The 19,893-nt window shown below is 43.2% G+C and overlaps 1 protein-coding gene across 7 annotated transcripts in view; it reads left to right on the top strand.

The window, feature by feature from the left end:
- LOC140725785 (choline-phosphate cytidylyltransferase A-like) overlaps positions 1 to 19,893 on the top strand; it is an 88,678-nt gene that overhangs the window by 6,436 nt on the left and 62,349 nt on the right. For 3 of the 7 annotated variants that reach the window (XM_073041692.1, XM_073041690.1, XM_073041691.1), the window contains one exon: positions 15,475 to 15,548. The exons of 2 other annotated variants lie outside the window; for them this stretch is intronic. In XM_073041692.1, the coding sequence (XP_072897793.1) occupies positions 15,475 to 15,548 (74 nt within the window). Of the gene's footprint in view, positions 1 to 4,762; positions 4,987 to 15,474; positions 15,549 to 19,138; positions 19,257 to 19,893 lie in introns of those variants that run through there. 2 more of the 7 variants (XM_073041697.1, XM_073041693.1) reach the window with 2 other exon arrangements.

A 19,893-nucleotide genomic window follows, 5' to 3' on the forward strand; every position in this document is an offset into this window, starting at 1 on the left:
GTGCCACTCTCCCACCTCTTTTGCCTTCTCCCTGTCCTTTTTGAAACATCTAAAGCTCGGCACACTCAACAGCCATTCCTTCCCCTGAGACATCCAAGTCTTTGTAATGGCCACAACATCAAAGTTCCACGTATTGATCCATGATCTAAGTTCATCCGCCTTGCTTATGATACGCCTCGCATTAAAATAGACACATCTCAAACCATCTGGCTGAATGCTTCTCTGCTCTATCATCTGCCTATCCTTCCTCATAACTTCCCTACAAGCTGTCACTACTTGTGTGCCAACTGCCCCGTCCTCTGCCTCTTCACTTCGGTTACCCCCACCCCGCAAATCTAGTTTAAACCCTCCTCAATAGCATTAGCAAAGCTCCCTCCCAGGATACTGGTTCTCCTCCAGTTCAGGTGCAACCCATCCCACTTGTACAGGTCACTCCTTCCCCAGAGAAAGTTCCAATGTCCAAGAACTTGAAACCCTGCCCCCTGCACCATCTCCTCAGCCACTCATTCATCTTGCTGTCTTCCTGTTCTGACCTTCCCTAGCTCATTGCACCATGAGTAATCTGGAGATTACCACCTTGGAGGTCCTGCTCTTCAGCCTCCTTCCTAACTCCCTAAGCTTACTGTGCACGACCTCTCTCTCTCCTGCCTATGTCATTGGTACCAACATGTTCCACGACCTCCGGCTACCCACCCTCCCCTTCAAGAATATTCTGCAACTGCTCAGAGACATTTTAACCTACTCTAACATCAATGTAACACTTCCCTCCCACATAACTGTTCTTTTTTTTATAATCTATGTGCCTGTCTAAGAGCCTCTTAAATATCCCTAATGTATCTGCCTCTACCACCACCCCTGTTCCATGCACCCACCACTCTCTGTGTAATAATCAACCTCTGACATCCCCCCCCCCCCAATACTTTCTTCCAATCACCTTAAAATTACATTAGGGCCTCCATTGGTCAGAGTTGACCATGGATATTGCATCTTAGGTGTCTAGATTAAGAAACCAGGGCAGTATGATATGGAGGGCAAGCCGTTGCCCATGTTGCAAGCTCCTGCTTAGTAGCTAAGCCACACGTGAAGGCCACGAGCTGAACTTGGTTGTCAAAGCTTGCTTGAGGCACATGCCATTGGGAGCTATCTCCACTATCACCCCTGGCCATAACAACCTTAAAATATTGCCCCCTCATATTAACCATTTCCACTGTGGGAAAAAGTCTTGGCTTCCCACTCCATTGTCTCTTATCATCTTGAACACCTCTATCAAGTCACTTTTGATCCTTCTTGTTCAAAGAGAAAAGCTCTAGTTCACTCATCCTTTCTTCATAAGACGTGCTCTCTAATCCTGTCAGCATCCTGGTAAACCTCTTCTGGATTCTCTCTAAAGCTTCCACATCCTTCCTATAATGAAGTGATCAGAACTGAACACAATATTTTAACCAGCTTTATGGAGCTTGTGGGTCTTGAACTCAGTCCTCCGACTAATGAAGTACAACAGGCCACAAGTCTTCTTAACCATCCTATTAACTTGCACGGCATCTTCTAACCTTCTGGTAATTTCTCTGTTGATACTTCTTTCTGTCGGAAGCTGACTCCCTTCTGTCTGTGTCACTGTCTGGCATCACATTGTGCAAGGAGGTGTTCTGTGTGAAGGCAGCAGCCAGCATTGTGACGTTTATGAAATAAGATTATTACATAGTGTATACAATATCCCCAGCAGTGACCTGATATTTGTTGACTCTTGGGCTCATGTATGTAAAGATTCCCCACTTAACGAGGGCTTGGAGTTCTGATCATTTTGTTATTCATTCTTTGAATGTTTTCTCTGTTTCATGGATGTCTGTAAGAGTAAGGTTTCAGGTTGTATAATTCTGTGATATTAAATTGAACCATTTGAACATGATGGTAATGCAGCGGTCAGCATGCTTCTGTTACTGCTTGGGCCGTTTTGGAGTTCAGTTCTGGTGTTGTTCTGTAAGGAACTCATGGGTTTTCTATGGGTCCTCCAGTTTCCTCCCACAGTCTAAAGACGTACTGGGTAGGTTAATTGGTCATGTAAGTTATCCCTTGATTAGGTGAGGGTTAATTGGGTTTGTCGGGTTGGCGTGTCTTGAAGGGTCAGAAGGGCCAACTCTGCACTGTGTTGCTACGTATGAGTATTAAACAGACACGGTATTCAAGTTCAAATTTATTGTCATTCACCTGTGTACATGTATACAGCTAAATGAAGCATCAGTCCTCAGGGGCCCATTTCATACAGTCACGTATTCAACCAAACACATCGATCCTCAGGGAGAAATTTCATACAGTTACCCACAGGATGTATTCAACCGAACACCTGTACACAGTGAAACAAAACATCGATCCTCAGGGACAAATTACATACAGTTACCCACAGGATACAAGTGACTGGGCTTGTATACACTGGAAATGAGAAGGATGAGAGGGGATCTGATTGAAACATATAAGATTATTAAGGGATTGGACACGCTAGAAGCAGGAAACATGTTCCCGATGTTGGGGGAGTCCAGAACCAGAGGCCACAGTTTAAGAATAAGGGGTAGGCCATTTAGAACGGAGTTGAGGAAAAACTTTTTCACAGAGAGAGTTGTGGATCTGTGGAATGCTCTGCCTTAGAAAGCAGTGGAGGCCAATTCTCTGGATGCTTTCAAGAAAGAGTTAGATAGAGCTCTTAAAGATAGTAGAGTCGAGGGATATGGGGAGAAGGCAGGAATGGGATACTGATTGTGGATGATCAGCCATGATCACAGTGAATGGCGGTGCTGGCTCGAAGGGCCGAATGGCCTACTCCTGCACCTATTGCCTATTGTATTCAACCAAACACCTGTATACGAATCATCAGTCCTCAGGGGCCAGTGTCATATAGTCACACGCAGCGCATATTCAACCATACTCATGTACCCGGCTAAATGAAACATCGATACTCAAGGGCCCATTTCATACAGTCGCACACAAGATGTATTCAAGATTGTTTAATTCAAGATCCAGATTTATTTGATGTCATTTCTAGTACACAAGAGTAAAGGTGAACAACATATAGTTCTGTTGCATTTCCAAATATAATGCAGCAGAAAAACTAAACACATTAAGAAAGAAAAACACAATAAATGCAAGTACATAAGATAGCTTATCTACAATACCGTGCAGAAGTCTTAGGCATATATATATAACTCGCGTGCCCATGAGTTTTGTACATTACTGTATTTGTCAATGTGCAGCGGAGAGTGAGATTGTAAATCTGGCAGAAACAAAGGGTGTTGGGAGTGGTGAGGGTGGAGTGCCATGGGAGGGGTGTCAGAGAAGGTATGCTGGGGGATGGGAATGGCATTGGTGTGGCACACCCTGCCCTGAGACTCCAGGCAAGGTTATCTGATTCCAGGTGATTCATTTATTGATCATTCCAGAATGTCTCTCTGTGCTTCCCACTCCCTCCCCTCTCCCTTCCCCTTTTCCCTTCCCCCTGCCCCCGCTCCACTTCAGCCCATATCAGAATCACTCACATCTGTCATGAAATTTGTGTCTTTTTGTTTGTGGCAGCAGTACAATGCAATACATAAAATTACTGCAGTACTGTCCAAAAGTCTTGGACACCTTAGATAGGTAGATGTGCCTAAGACTTTTGTACAGTACTGTGCATAGATTGATTGTATGTCCATAAAGTGACACTAGACACAAGAGTGTCTGTACACAAGGTGACTGACAGGAAATGATAAAGTAGTAGTAATAATGATAAAACACTTGGGGGAGTGTGGAGGGGTGGGTTAGTGGGTGGAGGTGTTGATCAGCCTCACTGCTTGGGGAAAGTAACTGTTTTTGAGTCTGGTGGTTCTGGTGTGGATGCTACGTAGCCTCCTCCCTGATGGGAGTGGGACAGACAGTCCTTGAGCAGGGTGGGTGGGATCCTTCATGATGTTACTGGCCTGGTAGAGTTACAACAGCACATACAGTCACAAAATAATATTACCACGGTCCCTGGGTGACATGGCCTGAAGATTGATGGGTTGACATAAAGTGTGAGGTGCATGCCTATGTAAGACAGGATAGTGTTACTGACGTTAATGTAGTAAAACAAACAATCGTATAAATATGTGAAACAGCAGCAATAAAAGATGAAAAGCGACTGGTGCAGGGTGAGAGTGTGTCTGGGAGTTGGGGTGGGGTGAGGTGGTGAGGGGCGACAGGGCATTCGGACGGTGTTGTGCTGTAAGGTTTATAAGAGTGAGGTTTGGAGACTTGGGGAGGCGGAGAGAGAGAGAGAAGGATAAAAGTCAGAAACACATTGGATTTCTTTCAACATTCCTCCAACAGCCCACACTCAGTGAGTCGGGTGACTGAAATATTGCAGAGATATGTTTGTACTGACGGAGACACAAGAGATGACAGACACTGGAATCTGGAGCAACAGTCAATCTGCTGGAGGAACTCAGCGGGTCAGACAGCATCTGTAGCGGGAAATGAAATGTCAATACTCTGCATCAACATCAACATTTATTAGTCGAGGCACTGAGTTCAAAAGTCTTCAAGTTATGTTGCAGCTTTATAAACTCTAGTTAGGCCACGTCTGGAGTACTGCAGACAGTTTGGGCGCCCCATTATAGGAAGGATGTCGAGGCTTTAGAGAGGGTGGAGTAGAGGGTGTTATTAGAGAGAGTCTAAGCCCTAAGCCCAATATCACTTGCAAGGCAGCTGACCACAAGGCCCTACAAAGGATTGTGGAGGTTGCTGGGATGATCATCGGGATCTCTATTCCATACATCCGAGATATTTATTACAAGCATTGCATAATACTCAGGGCTCTTAGCATTGTCAATCATCCGTCCCATCCGTCCAACAATCTCTCTGGCCCCTGCCATCAGGCAGGAGGTACCGTAGCATTAGGACAAGGACTGTCAGGATGGGAAACAGCTTCTCCCCAAAGCAGTAAGACCACTGAACTCCCGGCCAACACCCAGGTCTCATCAGGTATGAAGTGCCAGTAGCATTATACTGTTTACTTTTAAATTGTGTCAAAAATTCACCATATTATTTGTTAATTTATTTGTGGTTATATTATTTTATGTGTTGTATGTGAGTTATATGTACTGTGTTGTGCATCTTGGTCCAGAGGAATGTTGCTTCATTTGGCAGTATACGTGTGTACAGTTAATTAACAATAAAACTGAACTTCAACTTGAAAATCTTGCTTGAGGGATAAACATATCTCTGAACATTAGAAATATCTCCCCTGCTGTTTAAATTGATGCCATTTTATATCTTGAGTAAGCAGACACAGTGGTTCACCATCTCATTCAGAGTGTTTTCTGCAACAAGAGTTATGTCTCCTTGATGCTGTCATCCTGAGTATACTAATGGTTTACGTGCTCTAGTTCCTGAATTAGGAATTCAAACCCTTGATCTTTAGACTTGAAATTCAGCAAAACTAGTAGCAGTCTGAGATCTGGTGACGGAGGTCAGAAAGTGACAGACTGCAAACTTTGTTCAAGGTCTTGGTTCTCCTCCCCCCACCCCTCCCTGATGTATATTCATACATGATGAGTCAGGGTTCCATAAAAGCAGTGCGAGGGAGTGATTGTTCTAACACAGTGCCAAGGAAGATCATTTTGTTTTCTGGACGAGCTGTATTAGATCATAAGACCGTGAAATATAATCTCCATTCTCCTGCCTTCTCTCTGTAACCTTTGATGTTCTGAACAGGAACCTATCAACCTCTGCTTTAAATATCCCCATAGCCTTGAATTCACCCCCCTTGGAATTTTTCATGTTTTATTGTTTCACAACATTGAATCACAGTGGATTTAATTTGGCTTTTTTGACACTGATCAACAGAAAAAGACTTTCGTGTCAAAGTGAAAACAGATCGCTCGAAAGTGATCAAAATTAATTACAAATATAAAACACAAAATAATTGATTGCTTAAGTATTCACTCCTCTTTAATATGATACACCAAATCATTGGTGCAGCCAGTTGGTTTTAGAAGTCACATAATTAGTTAAATGGAGATCTGTTTTTGGAGATCTGTGTGCAGTCAAGGTGTTTCAATTGATTGTAATAAAAATACACCTGTATCTGGAAGGTGTAATTGCTGGTGAGTCAGTATCCTGGCAAAAACTACACCATGAAGACAAGAGAACACTCCAAGAACTCCAGAAAAAGGTTATTGAAAAACCTAAGTCAGGAAATGGATACAGGAAAATTTCCAAGTCACTGAATATCCCCTAGAGTACAGTTAAGTCAATCATCAAGAAATGGAAAGAATATGGCACAGCTGTAAATTTGCATAGAGTTGGCCATCCTCAAAAACTGAGTGATCGTGCAAGAAGGGGACTAGTGAGGGAGGCCACCAAGAGACTGATGATAACTCTGGAGGAGTTACAAGCTTCAGTGGCTGAGATGGGAGAGACTGTGCATACAACAACTGTTGCTCGGGTGATTCACCAGTCGCAGCTTTATGGGAGAGTGGCAAAGAGAAAGCCACTGTTGAAAAAAAAACTTGAATGAAATCTTGGCTAGAGTTTGCAAAAGGCAAGTGGAAGACTCTGACGTCAGCTGGAAGAAGGTTCTATGGTCTGATGTAAACAAAATTGAGCTCTTTGGCCATCAGACTAAATGTTATGTTTGGCGTAAGCCGAACACTGCACATCATCAAAAACACATCATCCCTGCCATGAAGCATGGTGGTGGCTGCATCATGCAGTGGGGATGCTTCACTGCAGCAGGCCCTGGAAGGCTTGTGAAGGTAGACGGTAAAATGAATGCAGCAAAACACAGGGAAATCCTGGAGAAAAACCTGATGCAATCAGCAAGGGAACTGAGACTTGGGAGAAGATCTGTTTTCCAACAAGACAGTGACTCCAAGTATAAAGCCAAAGCTACACAGGAATGGCTTAAAAACAACAAAGTTAATGTTCTGGAATGGTCGAGTCAGAGTCCAGACCTCAATCCAATTGAGAATTTGTGGCTGGACTTGAAAAGATCTGTTCACCCATGTAATCTGACAGAGCTTGAACATTTTTGTAAAGAAGAATGAGGAAAAATTGCAGTGTCCAGATGTGCAAGACTGATAGAGACCGGTCCACACAGACTCAAGGCTGTAATTGCTGCCAAAGGTGCATCTACTAAATACTGACTTGAAAGGGGGTGAGTAATTATGTAATAAATTATTTTGTGTTTTATACTTGTAATTAATTTAGATGATTTTGTGGAGATCTGTTTTCACTTTGACATGAAAGAGTCTTTTTCTGTTGATCAGTGCCAAGAAAGCCAAATTAAATCCACTGTGATTCAATGCTGTAAAACAATAAAACATGAACATTTAAAAGGAGATGAATACTTCTAGGCTTCAGTGAGACCCTCCCCCCATTCTTCTAAACTCCAGCAAGTACAGGAATGAGGGCATACATTTTCAAACTGATATGAGACCTCTTATGACAACAACACATATTTTGTCTGGTTAGCTGCCAACCTGATAATACGAACATATATTTTGCTACCTTCTGGTAATTTCTTCCCCCTTCCCCTTCCCTCTTCTTCCCATTGGCTCCTCTCTTACCCCTTCTTTCTCCTCACCTGCCCCTTACTTACCTGATTCTCCCCTCCTTCCCTTTCTCCCATAGTAATTCTCCCCTCATTCCTTTGTCTTCAGCCTTTTACCTCTTCTACCTATCATTTCCCAACTTCTTACTTTATCCCCTCCCCTATCCCCCTCACCCAGTCTCACCTGTCAGTTTGTAGCCGCCTTATTCTGACTTTTCCCCCTTCCTTTTCAGTCCTGATGCAAGGCTTCAGCCTGGAATTTCAAATGTATAGTCCCCTTTATAGTTGCTGTCTGAGCTGCTGAGTTCCTCCAGCATTTTCCGTAGGATATTGGACTCAGTCACATTGTAACTGCAGCTTCTGGGAGGGATTTCCCAAAATATTCTCATGCAGTTTATAGGAATCATTGATCTTGTGAAGTTGGGGTGGATAGTGGATAAAGACACCGTGGGCAGCTATACTGATTATGTTGACAGGCAGCAGGAGTTTGGTTTATTGTCACAGCTGAAAGGGAGAGCCCTTGTCAATGCAGAACCATTCAATATAGTACTGGTATTGCTTTATCATTGTCACATGTCCCAAGATGCAGTGAAGACCTGGTCCTGCATACTGTTCCAGACACCCAGACATCAACCTCCCTGACGCTGAACACCGGTGTACTGCAGGGATGTGTACTGAGCCCTCTCTTTACACCATTCACCCATGACTGTGCCCTTGTCTACGCCACCAACTCCATCATCAGATTTGCAGATGACACCACAGTGACTGGATTAATTACAAACAACAACAAAACAGCATACAGAGAGATGGTGCAGAAACTGTCTGAAAGCTGCAATAAGCAGAACCTTTCACTCAACATAAAAAAAAAACAAAGACGCGATTATTAATTTCAGGAAATCCAGTACTCATAACCGGTGAAGCAGTGGAAGGGGTCTCCAGCTTTAAGTGTTTGGGAGTGAACATCTCAGAGGAGCTCTCCTGCACCACCAACAAGTAGGAGGGAAGGTCCAGCAGCACCTGTACTGCTTTAGCAGTTTAAAGGGAGCAAATCTCATGTCAAGTCAAGTCATTTTTTATTGTCATTTCGACCATAACTGCTGGTACAGTACACAGTAAAAACGAGACAACGTTTTTCAGGACTATGGTCCTATATGAACAATACAAAAACTACACTGAACTACATAAACCAACACAAAAACTACACTAGACTACAGATCTACCCAGGACTGCATAAAGTACACAGACAATAGGCACAACAGAGGTCAGTAGGTTGGTGGTCTGATGGCTTGGGGGAAAATCTGTTACATAAATAAACAGCTGAATGGCGGCGTCCGGGGTTCCATCCGTTTCTGTACTCCTGCCGAGTATTTTGTTGCCACAGATGTAGTCAATTTATTGTCCATTGGAGAGCAGAATGGACGGGAGGGCCAGCTGGCTAGGGCTTGCTTTTTTCCTGGCACAGACTCCTGTCCGCTCGCCTCGCTTCCGCTTACAACGTCCCCACCTCCAGCCACCGGCATCAGGCAACTCTGAGGACTGCAGGCCCAATTCCCTCAGCAAACCGACATTGGAGAGCAGAATGGATGGGAAAGCTGGCTGGCTAGGGCTTGCTTTCTTCCTGGCACGGACTCCTGTCCGCTCGCCTTGCTTCCACTTACAACGTCCCCACCTCCGGCCACCGGCATCAGGCGACTCCGAGGACTGCAGGCCCAATTCCCTCAGCAAACCGAGGTCGCGCAATCTAACCAGCAGATTTTCATGAAGGTTTGTTTTTGGGCGATCTCTGTATTGTAGCAGTAACTGGTGATGGTAGATAGTCGCTCTGTTATCCATTGCCCTAAACCCTAATTGTGCCTTAAAATTAAATTAAAAAAAACAAAATTAAAGTAGCACCAGATCCGAAAGGCTGCCTACAGGATATTTATTCCAAAAGCTACTGGTAAACCTTTATCGAGGGCATATTGACCTACTGCATGACAGTATAGTGCGTTAGCTATAACAGGTTCGACCAGAAACCCCTCACTGAGTGGCCAGGACTGCTCAGACCATCACTGGGATGCAACTACCAGATATGGAAGCCACGCTGTCGACAGCAGGCTCACAACATCATAATAGACTCATCCCACCCCAGTAATCACCTGTTCAACCTCCTCCCATCCGGCAGGAGACACAGAAACATCTTTGCACGGACATCCAGAATGAAAAACAACAGCTTTCTCCCCAGGGCTGTCGTGCAACTGTTCACTTGCACCCCCATCACCCGCAGTCCATAACACTGTAGACAATCTCTAAATACAATACATGGACATGTGCAATACTTGGGTTTCAATGGGGCAGCTACCTTCCTTTGATTTCCAAACTCTTTGTTTTTGTTTGACTCTCAGCTTTAAATCTTGATGCTATTTTATATTTAATCATTGAATTTTATAACATGGGCATGTGCAGAACTTGAATGGCTCAGCGGCTGTTTCTTTTAATTTTAGAGTTGTGTGGTTTTTTCACTTGTAACTTAGATGTCATTCTTAATAACATAGAAATTATTTTAAATGTAATCATTATGTTTTCAGTAATTGAATTGCCAGTACACTGTTTTGCACGGACTGGAGTAGTACTGCAATTTTGTTATCCTCACGTTTTTAATTTAATCTGTTGCATAGAAAGTTACGCACAGTATCGGCCCTTCAGCCCACAATGTTGTGCTGATCTTTTAACCTACTCTAAGATCAATCTAACCCTTCGCTCCCACATAACCCTCCATTTTTCTGTTTTCCATGTGCCTGTCTAAGAGTCTCTTAGGTATCCCGAATGTATCCGCCTCTACCACCACTCCTGGCAGTGTGTTCCACACATCCACCACACTCTGTAAAGAACTTTCCTCAAACACGCAGATATTCAGACACAGTGCATTGAGAGGAAGCACAAGGTAATCATGCCAATAACTTGGCACTTTGCGTGACACTACTACAGATCGGAGCATTCTGGAGTTCGGAGTTCAATTCCAGTGGGTCTATAAGGAGTTTGTACATTCTCCCCGTGAACTGCATAGGCGCTCCAGTTTTCTCCCACAGTCCAACCATGTAGGTTAATTGGTCATTATAAATTGTCCCGAGATTAGGATCGTTAGATCGTTGGGTTGCTGGACTGGATGGGCCTGGACATGTAAATAAATAAGTAATAACAGAATGCTCTCAATCCAAACAGAAAGCTGTCAGATTCTGTCTATCCAGATACTTATAGATCCTGTCCCATAAGACATAGGAGCAGAATTAGGCCATATGGCCTATCGTCTAGGCCCTGCTATTCGATCATGGCTGATTTATTATCCCTCTCAACCCCATTCTTTTGCCTTCTCCCCATAACCTTTGACACCCTGACTAATCAAGAACTTATCAACCTCCGCTTTAAATATACCCAGTGACCTAGACTCCACAGCAGTCTGTGGCAATGAATTCCATAGATTTATCACCCTCTGGCTAAAGAAATTCCTCATTTCTCTTCTAAAGGGTAGTCCTTGAAATCTGAGTCTGTGCCCCTTCATCCCAGACTCCCCCACCATAGGAAACATCCTCTCCACATCTGCTCTATATAGACCTTTCAAAATTTGACAGGTTTCAATTAGATTCTCCCCGCATTCTTCTGAACTTCAAGTACAAGCTCAGAGCCATCAAACGCTCCTCATAGGGTAATCCTTTTTAGATTCTTGATTGGTTGGGGCATGAAGGGATACGAAGAGAAGGCAGGAAATTGGGGCTGAGAGGAAAATTGAATCAGCCATGATGAAATTGCGGACCAGACCCGATGTTCCCATATCTTAGCTTATGGTCATTCTCGTGAACCTCCTCTAGACCCTCTCCAATGCCAGCACATCTTTCCTTAATAAGTGGCTCAAAACTGCTCACAATATTCCATGTGATCTGACCAATGCCTTACAAAGCCTCAGCATTACATCCTTGTTTTTATATTCTTTCTAGTTCTCACCTTCCTCACTACTGATTCAACCTACAGGCTAACTCTTAGGGAGTCCTACATGAGTACTCCCAAGTCCCTTTACACCTCTGAGTTTTGAATTTTCTCTTTAGAGAAAAGTCTACACCATTATTCCTTCAATCAAAGTTCATGACCGAACACTACCCTACACTAAATTCCATCTCCCACTTCTTTGCTCATTCTCCCAACCTGAGCCCTCTTGCAGACTCCCTGCTTCGTCACCACCTGCCTCCCCACCTATCCTCGTATCATCTGCAAAGCTGTCAATTCCATCCCACAGAACTCACTCCTATCCTCTTATCATCTGCAAACTCGGCTACAAAGCTGTCAATTCCATCCCACAGAACTCACTCCTATCCTCATATCATCTACAAACTCGGCTACAAAGCTGTCAATTCCATCCCACAGAACTCACTCCTATCCTCATATCATCTACAAAGCTGTCAATTCCATCCCACAGAACTCACTCCTATCCTCATATCATCTGCAAAGCTGTCAATTCCATCCCACAGAACTCACTCCTATCCTCATATCATCTGCAAACTCGGCTACAAAGCTGTCAATTCCATCCCACAGAACTCACTCCTATCCTCATATCATCTGCAAACTCGGCTACAAAGCTGTCAATTCCATCCCACAGAACTCACTCCTATCCTCATATCATCTACAAACTCGGCTACAAAGCTGTCAATTCCATCCCACAGAACTCACTCCTATCCTCATATCATCTGCAAAGCTGTCAATTCCATCCCACAGAACTCACTCCTATCCTCATATCATCTACAAAGCTGTCAATTCCATCCCACAGAACTCACTCCTACCCTCATATCATCTGCAAACTCGGCTACAAAGCTGTCAATTCCATCCCACAGAACTCACTCCTACCCTCATATCATCTGCAAACTCGGCTACAAAGCTGTCAATTCCATCCCACAGAACTCACTCCTATCCTCTTATCATCTGCAAACTCGGCTACAAAGCTGTCAATTCCATCCCACAGAACTCACTCCTATCCTCTTATCATCTGCAAACTCGGCTACAAAGCTGTCAATTCCATCCCACAGAACTCACTCCTATCCTCATATCATCTGCAAACTCGGCTACAAAGCTGTCAATTCCATCCCACAGAACTCACTCCACCACTGATGTCAGGCTGAGCAGTCCGTAGTTCCCTGCTTTGTCCTTGCTGCTCTTCTTAATGCAGAAGTAAGTGTTACAGTTACAAAGTGCAGGCAGACAGGAACATAACAGGGTAAATTCAAAGGTCAAGAGTCCAACTTACACGAGGGAACTGTTCAATACAGGCAGTCCCCAGGTTACATACAAGTTCCGTTCCTGAGTCCGTCTTTAAGTCGGATTTGTACGTAAGTCGGAATAAGTACATCCGGTATTTTTTAGCGTCAGTCAAATGTTTGTGTTGTATATAGTATTTATTTTACCTTTGGTAGAGTATTCCAGAGTTTTGGTGCTTTAGAGCAAAAGGCCACTAACCAGTATTCATGGATGTAAGATTATGATCAGGGATGTAAGAGTATAAACACTCCAAAATATACGGAGAAGCTAGATTATTCAGAGCCTTCTGTACAATTAAAGGTATTTTAAAATTGATCCTGAAGGACACAGGTGGCCAGTGCAATGATGCCAAAACTGATGAAATTTCGATTGGGGTGAGGATCAGTGGCATGGAATGCAAAACGACTGGGGACTTGTCACTGCCATTGTGATGTGTCATCATCTTCTGCCAGCTGACCATTGAGGTCTTGCTTGGATGGTTCTTTTTACAACCTTACCACAATGGGTGGCCCTGCCAGGAGCTAAGCTCCAGATGCCATCGCTCTTGGGATCTCAGGAACTCACAAGCCTCTCCATCAGGACAAGGTGACAATCCTCAGAGTTAGAAACACAAGAACAGACTGTTTATTCCCCTCCGTAGATACTACCTGCTATGACGAGAGATTGAGTTGCCTGGGACTGTACTCGCTGGACCTCAGCAGAACAGGAAAGGTTCAAATAGAGATATATAAAATTATGGAAGGAGTAGATAAGTTAGAAACAGGAAAGTTGTTTCCACTGTTAGATGAGACTAGAACTAGGGGACATAGCCGAAAGATTTGAAGGAATAGATTTAGCACAGAGATGAAGAGAAACTGCTTTTCCCAGAGAGTAGTGAATCTGTGGAATTCTCTGCCTAGAGTAGCAGTAAAGGCTACTTCATTGAATGTATTTAAGACAAAGTTAGATAGATGTTGTGGCTAATGGTTGAGGTGTAACCTGGTAATGCAAGTCCTGAGGCTCTTGTACCTTGTACTTTCTTCCTGATGGCTGCAGTGAGGAGAGAGCATATCCTGGGTGGTGGGGATCCCTGATGAAAGATGCTGCTTTCCTACAACAGCATTTCAAATGTAATTTAAAGTTGCTAACCTCTCCACCTCAGATCCTCTGATGAGGACTGGCTCATGGATCTCTGGTTACCTCCTCCTGAAGTCTATAATCAGTTCCTTGGTCTTGCTGACATTGAGTGAGAGATTGTTATTATGGCACCACTCAGGCAGATTTCAAAAGGCAATGCCTCAAAAAGGTGGCATCCATTGCTAAAGACCCCCATCACCCAGAGGCCCACTCCCCTCATTACTACCATTGGGGGGGAAGATGGACACTCAACAGTTTAGGAACAGCTTCTTCCCCTTTCATCAGTTTTCTGGATGGACAATGAACCCAGGTACACAACTCACTGCCTTTTTTGCTCTCTTTATGCTTACTTAATTATATTCAAATATATATATATGTGTATGCGTGTGTGTGTATATGTGTCTGTGTATATATATATATATATATAGTATGTTAGTTATTATTGAGAGCCTCAAAACAAATTTCACAAGTGATAATAAACCTGATTCTGATTAGAACATCGATCCTGCATTCATAACCTTGCTTATCAAGAATCTTTCTACTTAAAAATAATTAATGACTGCTTCCACTGTCCTTTGAAGAAGAGACATTTGAAGACCATCAAACTTCTTCAGAAGACAAAAGAACTCATCAGTTTTAAGTGGGCAGTGTGTTATCTGTAAAGTCACTGAGCTTAATGACCAGATAATCTCGTTTCGGGGATGTTGATCAAGATCACACACCAACAGACTCAGCACAACACAGCCTAATGATTCTCAAGGCTACTGTCCCAAGGCTGTCATATTCACTCTGTAGGGAGTTTTCATACTCCGGTATATTATTGGAGAGAAATAGTAGGAGTAGTGCAGTCACTCGAGTTGAGTATGATGTTTTCCTAAAGGGTTGTCTATGGTTGGGTCTTCAGGTGGTTTAGAGGTCGAGCTGGGAACCATATGTTCTGGTGTCATGTGGGCAAGAGTTAGTGGTGACTGTGGTTAGTGGAGGGTCTCTTGGTTGTTCAGTCTGTCCTTTTGCAGCCGCCACTTGTTCTCTGCAGCACACAGAGATTGCTCTCCTGTAGCGCAGCTCCCTCTTGGACAGAGTTCCTCTCGGCGTAATTATTGGGTGTGACGTCTTGCCAGTTTTTAGACATCATGTTGAATTTCTTCAGGCTGATTTTGATGTTATCTTAGAAGTGTTTCCTTGTCCACCAGGGGCTCGCTGGCCTTCCTTCCACTGGATCTGTTTGAGGAGATGTAAGTTAGACATCCAGGTGACATGACTTATCCAGTGGATGTTGTATTGTTTTGTCATGGTGGAGATGCTGTTCATGTTGGCCTCTTCCAGTACGCTGGTGTTAGAGCCTCTGTTCTTCCAGCTGATCCTCAAAATCTTCAGTAAGACCTTTTGGTGGTGTTGTTCCAGGGCTTTCAGGTGTCTCCTCTAGGTGGTCCATGATTTGGCTCCAAACAGTAACCAAAAGTTTTGTTTGGACCTTTAGGTCACGGTCCTCAAAATATCTTTTCCTTAATCTTGCATAGGCTCCAGTAGCACAACTCAGGCGGTGGTTGATCTCTGAGTCGATGTCTGCCTTTGAGGAGAGAACGCTGACAAGGTAGGGAAAGTGGTCTACATTTTCAACCGTGATTACGTCAACTTTTATGGAGGGCTGGATAAATGGCAGGTTGGGTGGTTGCTGATATAGGACCTGGGTCCTTTTTATATTTAAGATAAGATCCAGGGCCCGATATGCCTTGGCAAAGAGTTTATTATTGATAGTTAGTTTTTAAAGACCGTTTCATTTGCAATAGTCACTTACATAACTTTAATATTTGGAATCTAGTCAGGTAAATTCACAGAATTACATATTTATAATGGTTCCACATCCCAACTAGCAGAACCCCTTTGAATATTCATTATTGGGTTTAAACTAGAGCTGCAATGGGATCAGGGGTAGAGTGCCAGAATGGTTAGTGGAGAGGTTGTGGAGGCAGATGTTGGTAAGACCTCAGACCAAGTTAGGAATCAAAGGTTGAGCATGGTGCCATGGTGCCAAATTCAAAAGGGTGAATACAGGACTGAAGGTGTTCCTGAGTGTATACGGAATAAGGTAGATGAACTTGCAGCACAGTTGCAGATTGGCAGGTATGATGCTGTAGGCATCACTGAATCACGGCTGAAAGATTATAGTTGTGAGCTTAATGTCTAAGGATACACATTGCATCGAATGGACAGGCAGGAAGGCTGAGAGGGCGGCGTAGCTCTGTTGGGAAAAAAAATGAATTCAAATCATTACAAAGAGGTGACATATTGTTGGAAGGTGCTGAATCATTGTGGAGAGAGCTGAGGAACTGCAAAGTTAAAATGACCCTGATGGGAGTTGTATACAGACCCCCTCCCCCCAAACAGTAGTAAGGATGTAGCCTACAAATCACAACGGGAGATAGAAAATGCATGTCAAAAGGGCAATGTTACAATGGTCATGGGGGACTTCAGTATGCTGGCAGGTTGGGAAAATCAAGTTGGTGGTGGATTCCAGGAGGGGGAATTTCTTGAGTGCCTAGGAGATGGCTTTTTAGAGCGATTCATAGTTGAGCCCACTATGGGGTCAGCTATTCTGGATTGGGTGTTGTGCAATGAACCAGAATTGATTAGAGAGCTTAACATAAAAGAATCATTAGGGGCAAGTGATCATAATTTGATCGAATTCACCCTAAAATCTAAGAGGGAGAAACTGAAGTCAGATGTATCAGTCTTACAATGGAGTGATGGGAATTTATGGCATGAAAGAGGAGCTGGCCAAAATTAATTGGAAAAGAACACTGGCAGGGATTACAGCAGAGCAGCAATGGCTGGAATTTCTTGAAACAATTCGGAAGGCACAGGAAATATACATCCAAAAGAGGAAGAAGTATTCTACAGATGACACAACCGTGGCTAACGAGAAAAGTGAAAGCCAATATTAAAGCCAAAGTGAGGGCATATAATACAGCAAAAATTAGTGGGAAGTTAGAGAATTGGGAAGCTTTTAAAAACCAACAAAAAGGCAACGAAAAAGTCATTAAGAAGGTAAGGGTGGAATACGAAAGTAAGCTGGCAGATAATATTAAAAAGGATATTAAAAGTTTCTCCAGACACATGAAGTATAAAAGAGAAGCGAGAGTGGATATGTGATCACTGGAAAACGATGCTGGAGAGTTAGTAACGGAGGACAAAGAAATGGCGGACGAACTGAATAAGTAGTTTACATCAGTCTTCACGAGCAGTATGGTGGAAATTCCAGGTGTCAGGGGGCATGAAGTGTGTGAAGTTCCATAATTAGAGAGGAATTTCTTGGGAAACTGAAACGTCTGAAAGTAGATAATTCACCTGGACCAGATGGTGTACACCCCAGAGTTCTGAAAGAGGTGGCTAGAGAGATTGTGGAGGCGTTAGTAATGATCTTTCAAGAATCACTAGATTCTGGGATAGTTCCAGAAGATTGAAAAATTGTAAATGTCACTCCACTCTTCAAGAAGGGAGAGAGGCAGAAGAAAGGAAAGATGTATTGACATTAGAGAGGGTCCAGAGGAGGTTCACAAGAATGATTCCAAGAATGAAAGGTTTTTATGAATGAAGAGCATTTCATTCATCGCTCATGGCCAGGCACAGCTCAGATACCATCTACAGATTTGCTGATGATACAACCATTGTTGGTAGAATCTCAGGTGGTGACGAGAGGGTGTACAGGAGTGAGATATGCCAACTAGTGGAGTGGTGCTGCAGCAACAACCTGGCACTCAACTTCAGTAAGATGAAAGAGCTGATTGTGGACTTCAGGAAGGGTAAGACAAAGGAACACATACCAATCCTCATAGAGGGATCAGAATTGGAGAGAGTTGAGTAGCTTCAAGTTCCTGGGTGACAAGATCTCTTGAGGATCTAACCTGGTCCCAACATACTGATATATCATAAAGAAGGCAAAACAGTGGCTATACTTTATTAGGAGTTTGAAGTGATTTGGCATGTCAACAAATACACTCAAAAGCTTCTATTATTGTGCCGTGGAGAGCATTCTGACGGGCTGCATCACTGTCTGGTATGGAGGGGCTACTGCACAGGACTGAAAGGAGCTGCAGAAGGTTGTAAATCTAGTCAGCTCTATCTTGGGCACTAGCCTACAAAGTACCCCGGACATCTTTAGGGAGTGGTGTCTTAGAAAGGCAGTGTCCATTATTAAAGACCTCCAGTACCCAGGGCATGCTGTTTTCTCACTGTTACCATCAGGTAGGAGGTACAGAAGCCTGAAGGCACACATTCAGTGATTCAGGAACAGCTTCTTCCCCTCTGCCATCCGATTCCTAATTGGACTTTGAAGCTTTGGACACTACCTCATTTTTTTTTCTGTTTTTGCACATTTTTAATAATCTATGTAATATATGTATATGTAATTGATTTACTTGTTTATTTATTATTATGTTTTATTTTATTTATTATTTTTTCTCTCTCTCTCTACTAGATTATGTATTGCATTGAACTGCTGCTGCTAAGTTAACAAATTTCACGTCTCATGCCGGTGATAATAAATCTGATTCTGATTCATAGCTCTGGGCCTGTACTCATTGGAGTTTAGAATGATGAGAGGAGGATCTCATGGAAATCTATCAAATATTGAAAGGCCTAGATGGAGTGGATGTGGAGAGGATGCTTCCTGTAGTAGGGAAGTCTAGGACCAAAGATCACTGCCACAGAATAGAAGTACAGCCATTTAGAATAGAGATGAGGAGAAATTTCTTTAGCTAGAGGATGATGAATCTGTGGAATTCATTGCCACAGGTGGCTGTAGATACCAAGTCATTTTGTGTATTTAAAGCTGAGATTCACGGGTTCTTGATTAGTCAAGGCGTCAAAGGTTACGGGGATGAGGTTGAGAGGGATAATAAGTCAGCCAGTGGAACAGACTCAATGGGATGAATGGCCTAATTCTGTTCTTATGTTTTATAGTCTAAATTCCAGAATAATCCCTAACAGCTCACTAACTCTTTCTCAGCTGCTGAGGAGGTGATGTCATTTGAGCACATTGAGAAAAGATGATCTACCCTGATGAAGGGTCTTGGCCTGAAATGCCGATTATTTATTCATTTCCATAGATGCTGCCTGAATTGCTGAGTTCCTCCAGCATTTTGTTTGTGTTACTCTGGATTTCCAGCGTCTGCAGAATCATTTGGGTTTATGAACAGAATTTTTGTACAGGAGGTTCAGGATTGCCAGACTGGGTAACAGCTTCTTCCCTGAGACTGAGACTAATGAATACTGCCTGCACCGAGGCCTCATCACTACGACAGTGAGCTAATTACTGTACTTTTTACCTGAGCTGCACACTTTGAATTATAGTTCATTATTTATTGGACTATTTTGTTTTATGTGCTGCGTGAGATATATGTTTTGTGGGTGTACCTTGGTCTGAAGGAATGTTGTTTCATTTGGTTTTATATACAGTATGTACAGTTAGATGACAATACATTTGAACTTTACTTGGCTTGATAGCTTCATCAGTTTGGGCCCAAATCCTGTTCTAGGTTTATACTATAAGACATAGAGCAGAATTAGGCCATTCAGCCCATCGAGTTTGGTCCACCATTCCATCATAGCTGATTTATTATCCCCCCCCACCACATTCTCCTGCACTGCCTGTAACCTTTGACACCCTGACTAATGAAGAACCCATCAGTCCCTGCTTTTTATGTGGTCAATGACTGAGAGGTGAAAATACACATGTTAGTTCACCACAGCTTCCTACTTTATAATTTCAACTTCCAATCATGTTAATAGAAAAGCATTTTAGAAAATAGAAGCTACCTTGGGGAACTTGGTTGACAGTGGTAGTCAAGGTTCAATTCCTTTCGCTGTCTGTAAGGAATTTGTATGTTCTGCCTGTGACAGCGTGGGCTGCCTCCAGATGCTCCAGTTCCCTTCCAAAG

Source organism: Hemitrygon akajei, chromosome 3, assembly GCF_048418815.1.
Source record: "Hemitrygon akajei chromosome 3, sHemAka1.3, whole genome shotgun sequence".
NCBI classification, from domain to species: Eukaryota; Metazoa; Chordata; class Chondrichthyes; order Myliobatiformes; family Dasyatidae; genus Hemitrygon; species Hemitrygon akajei.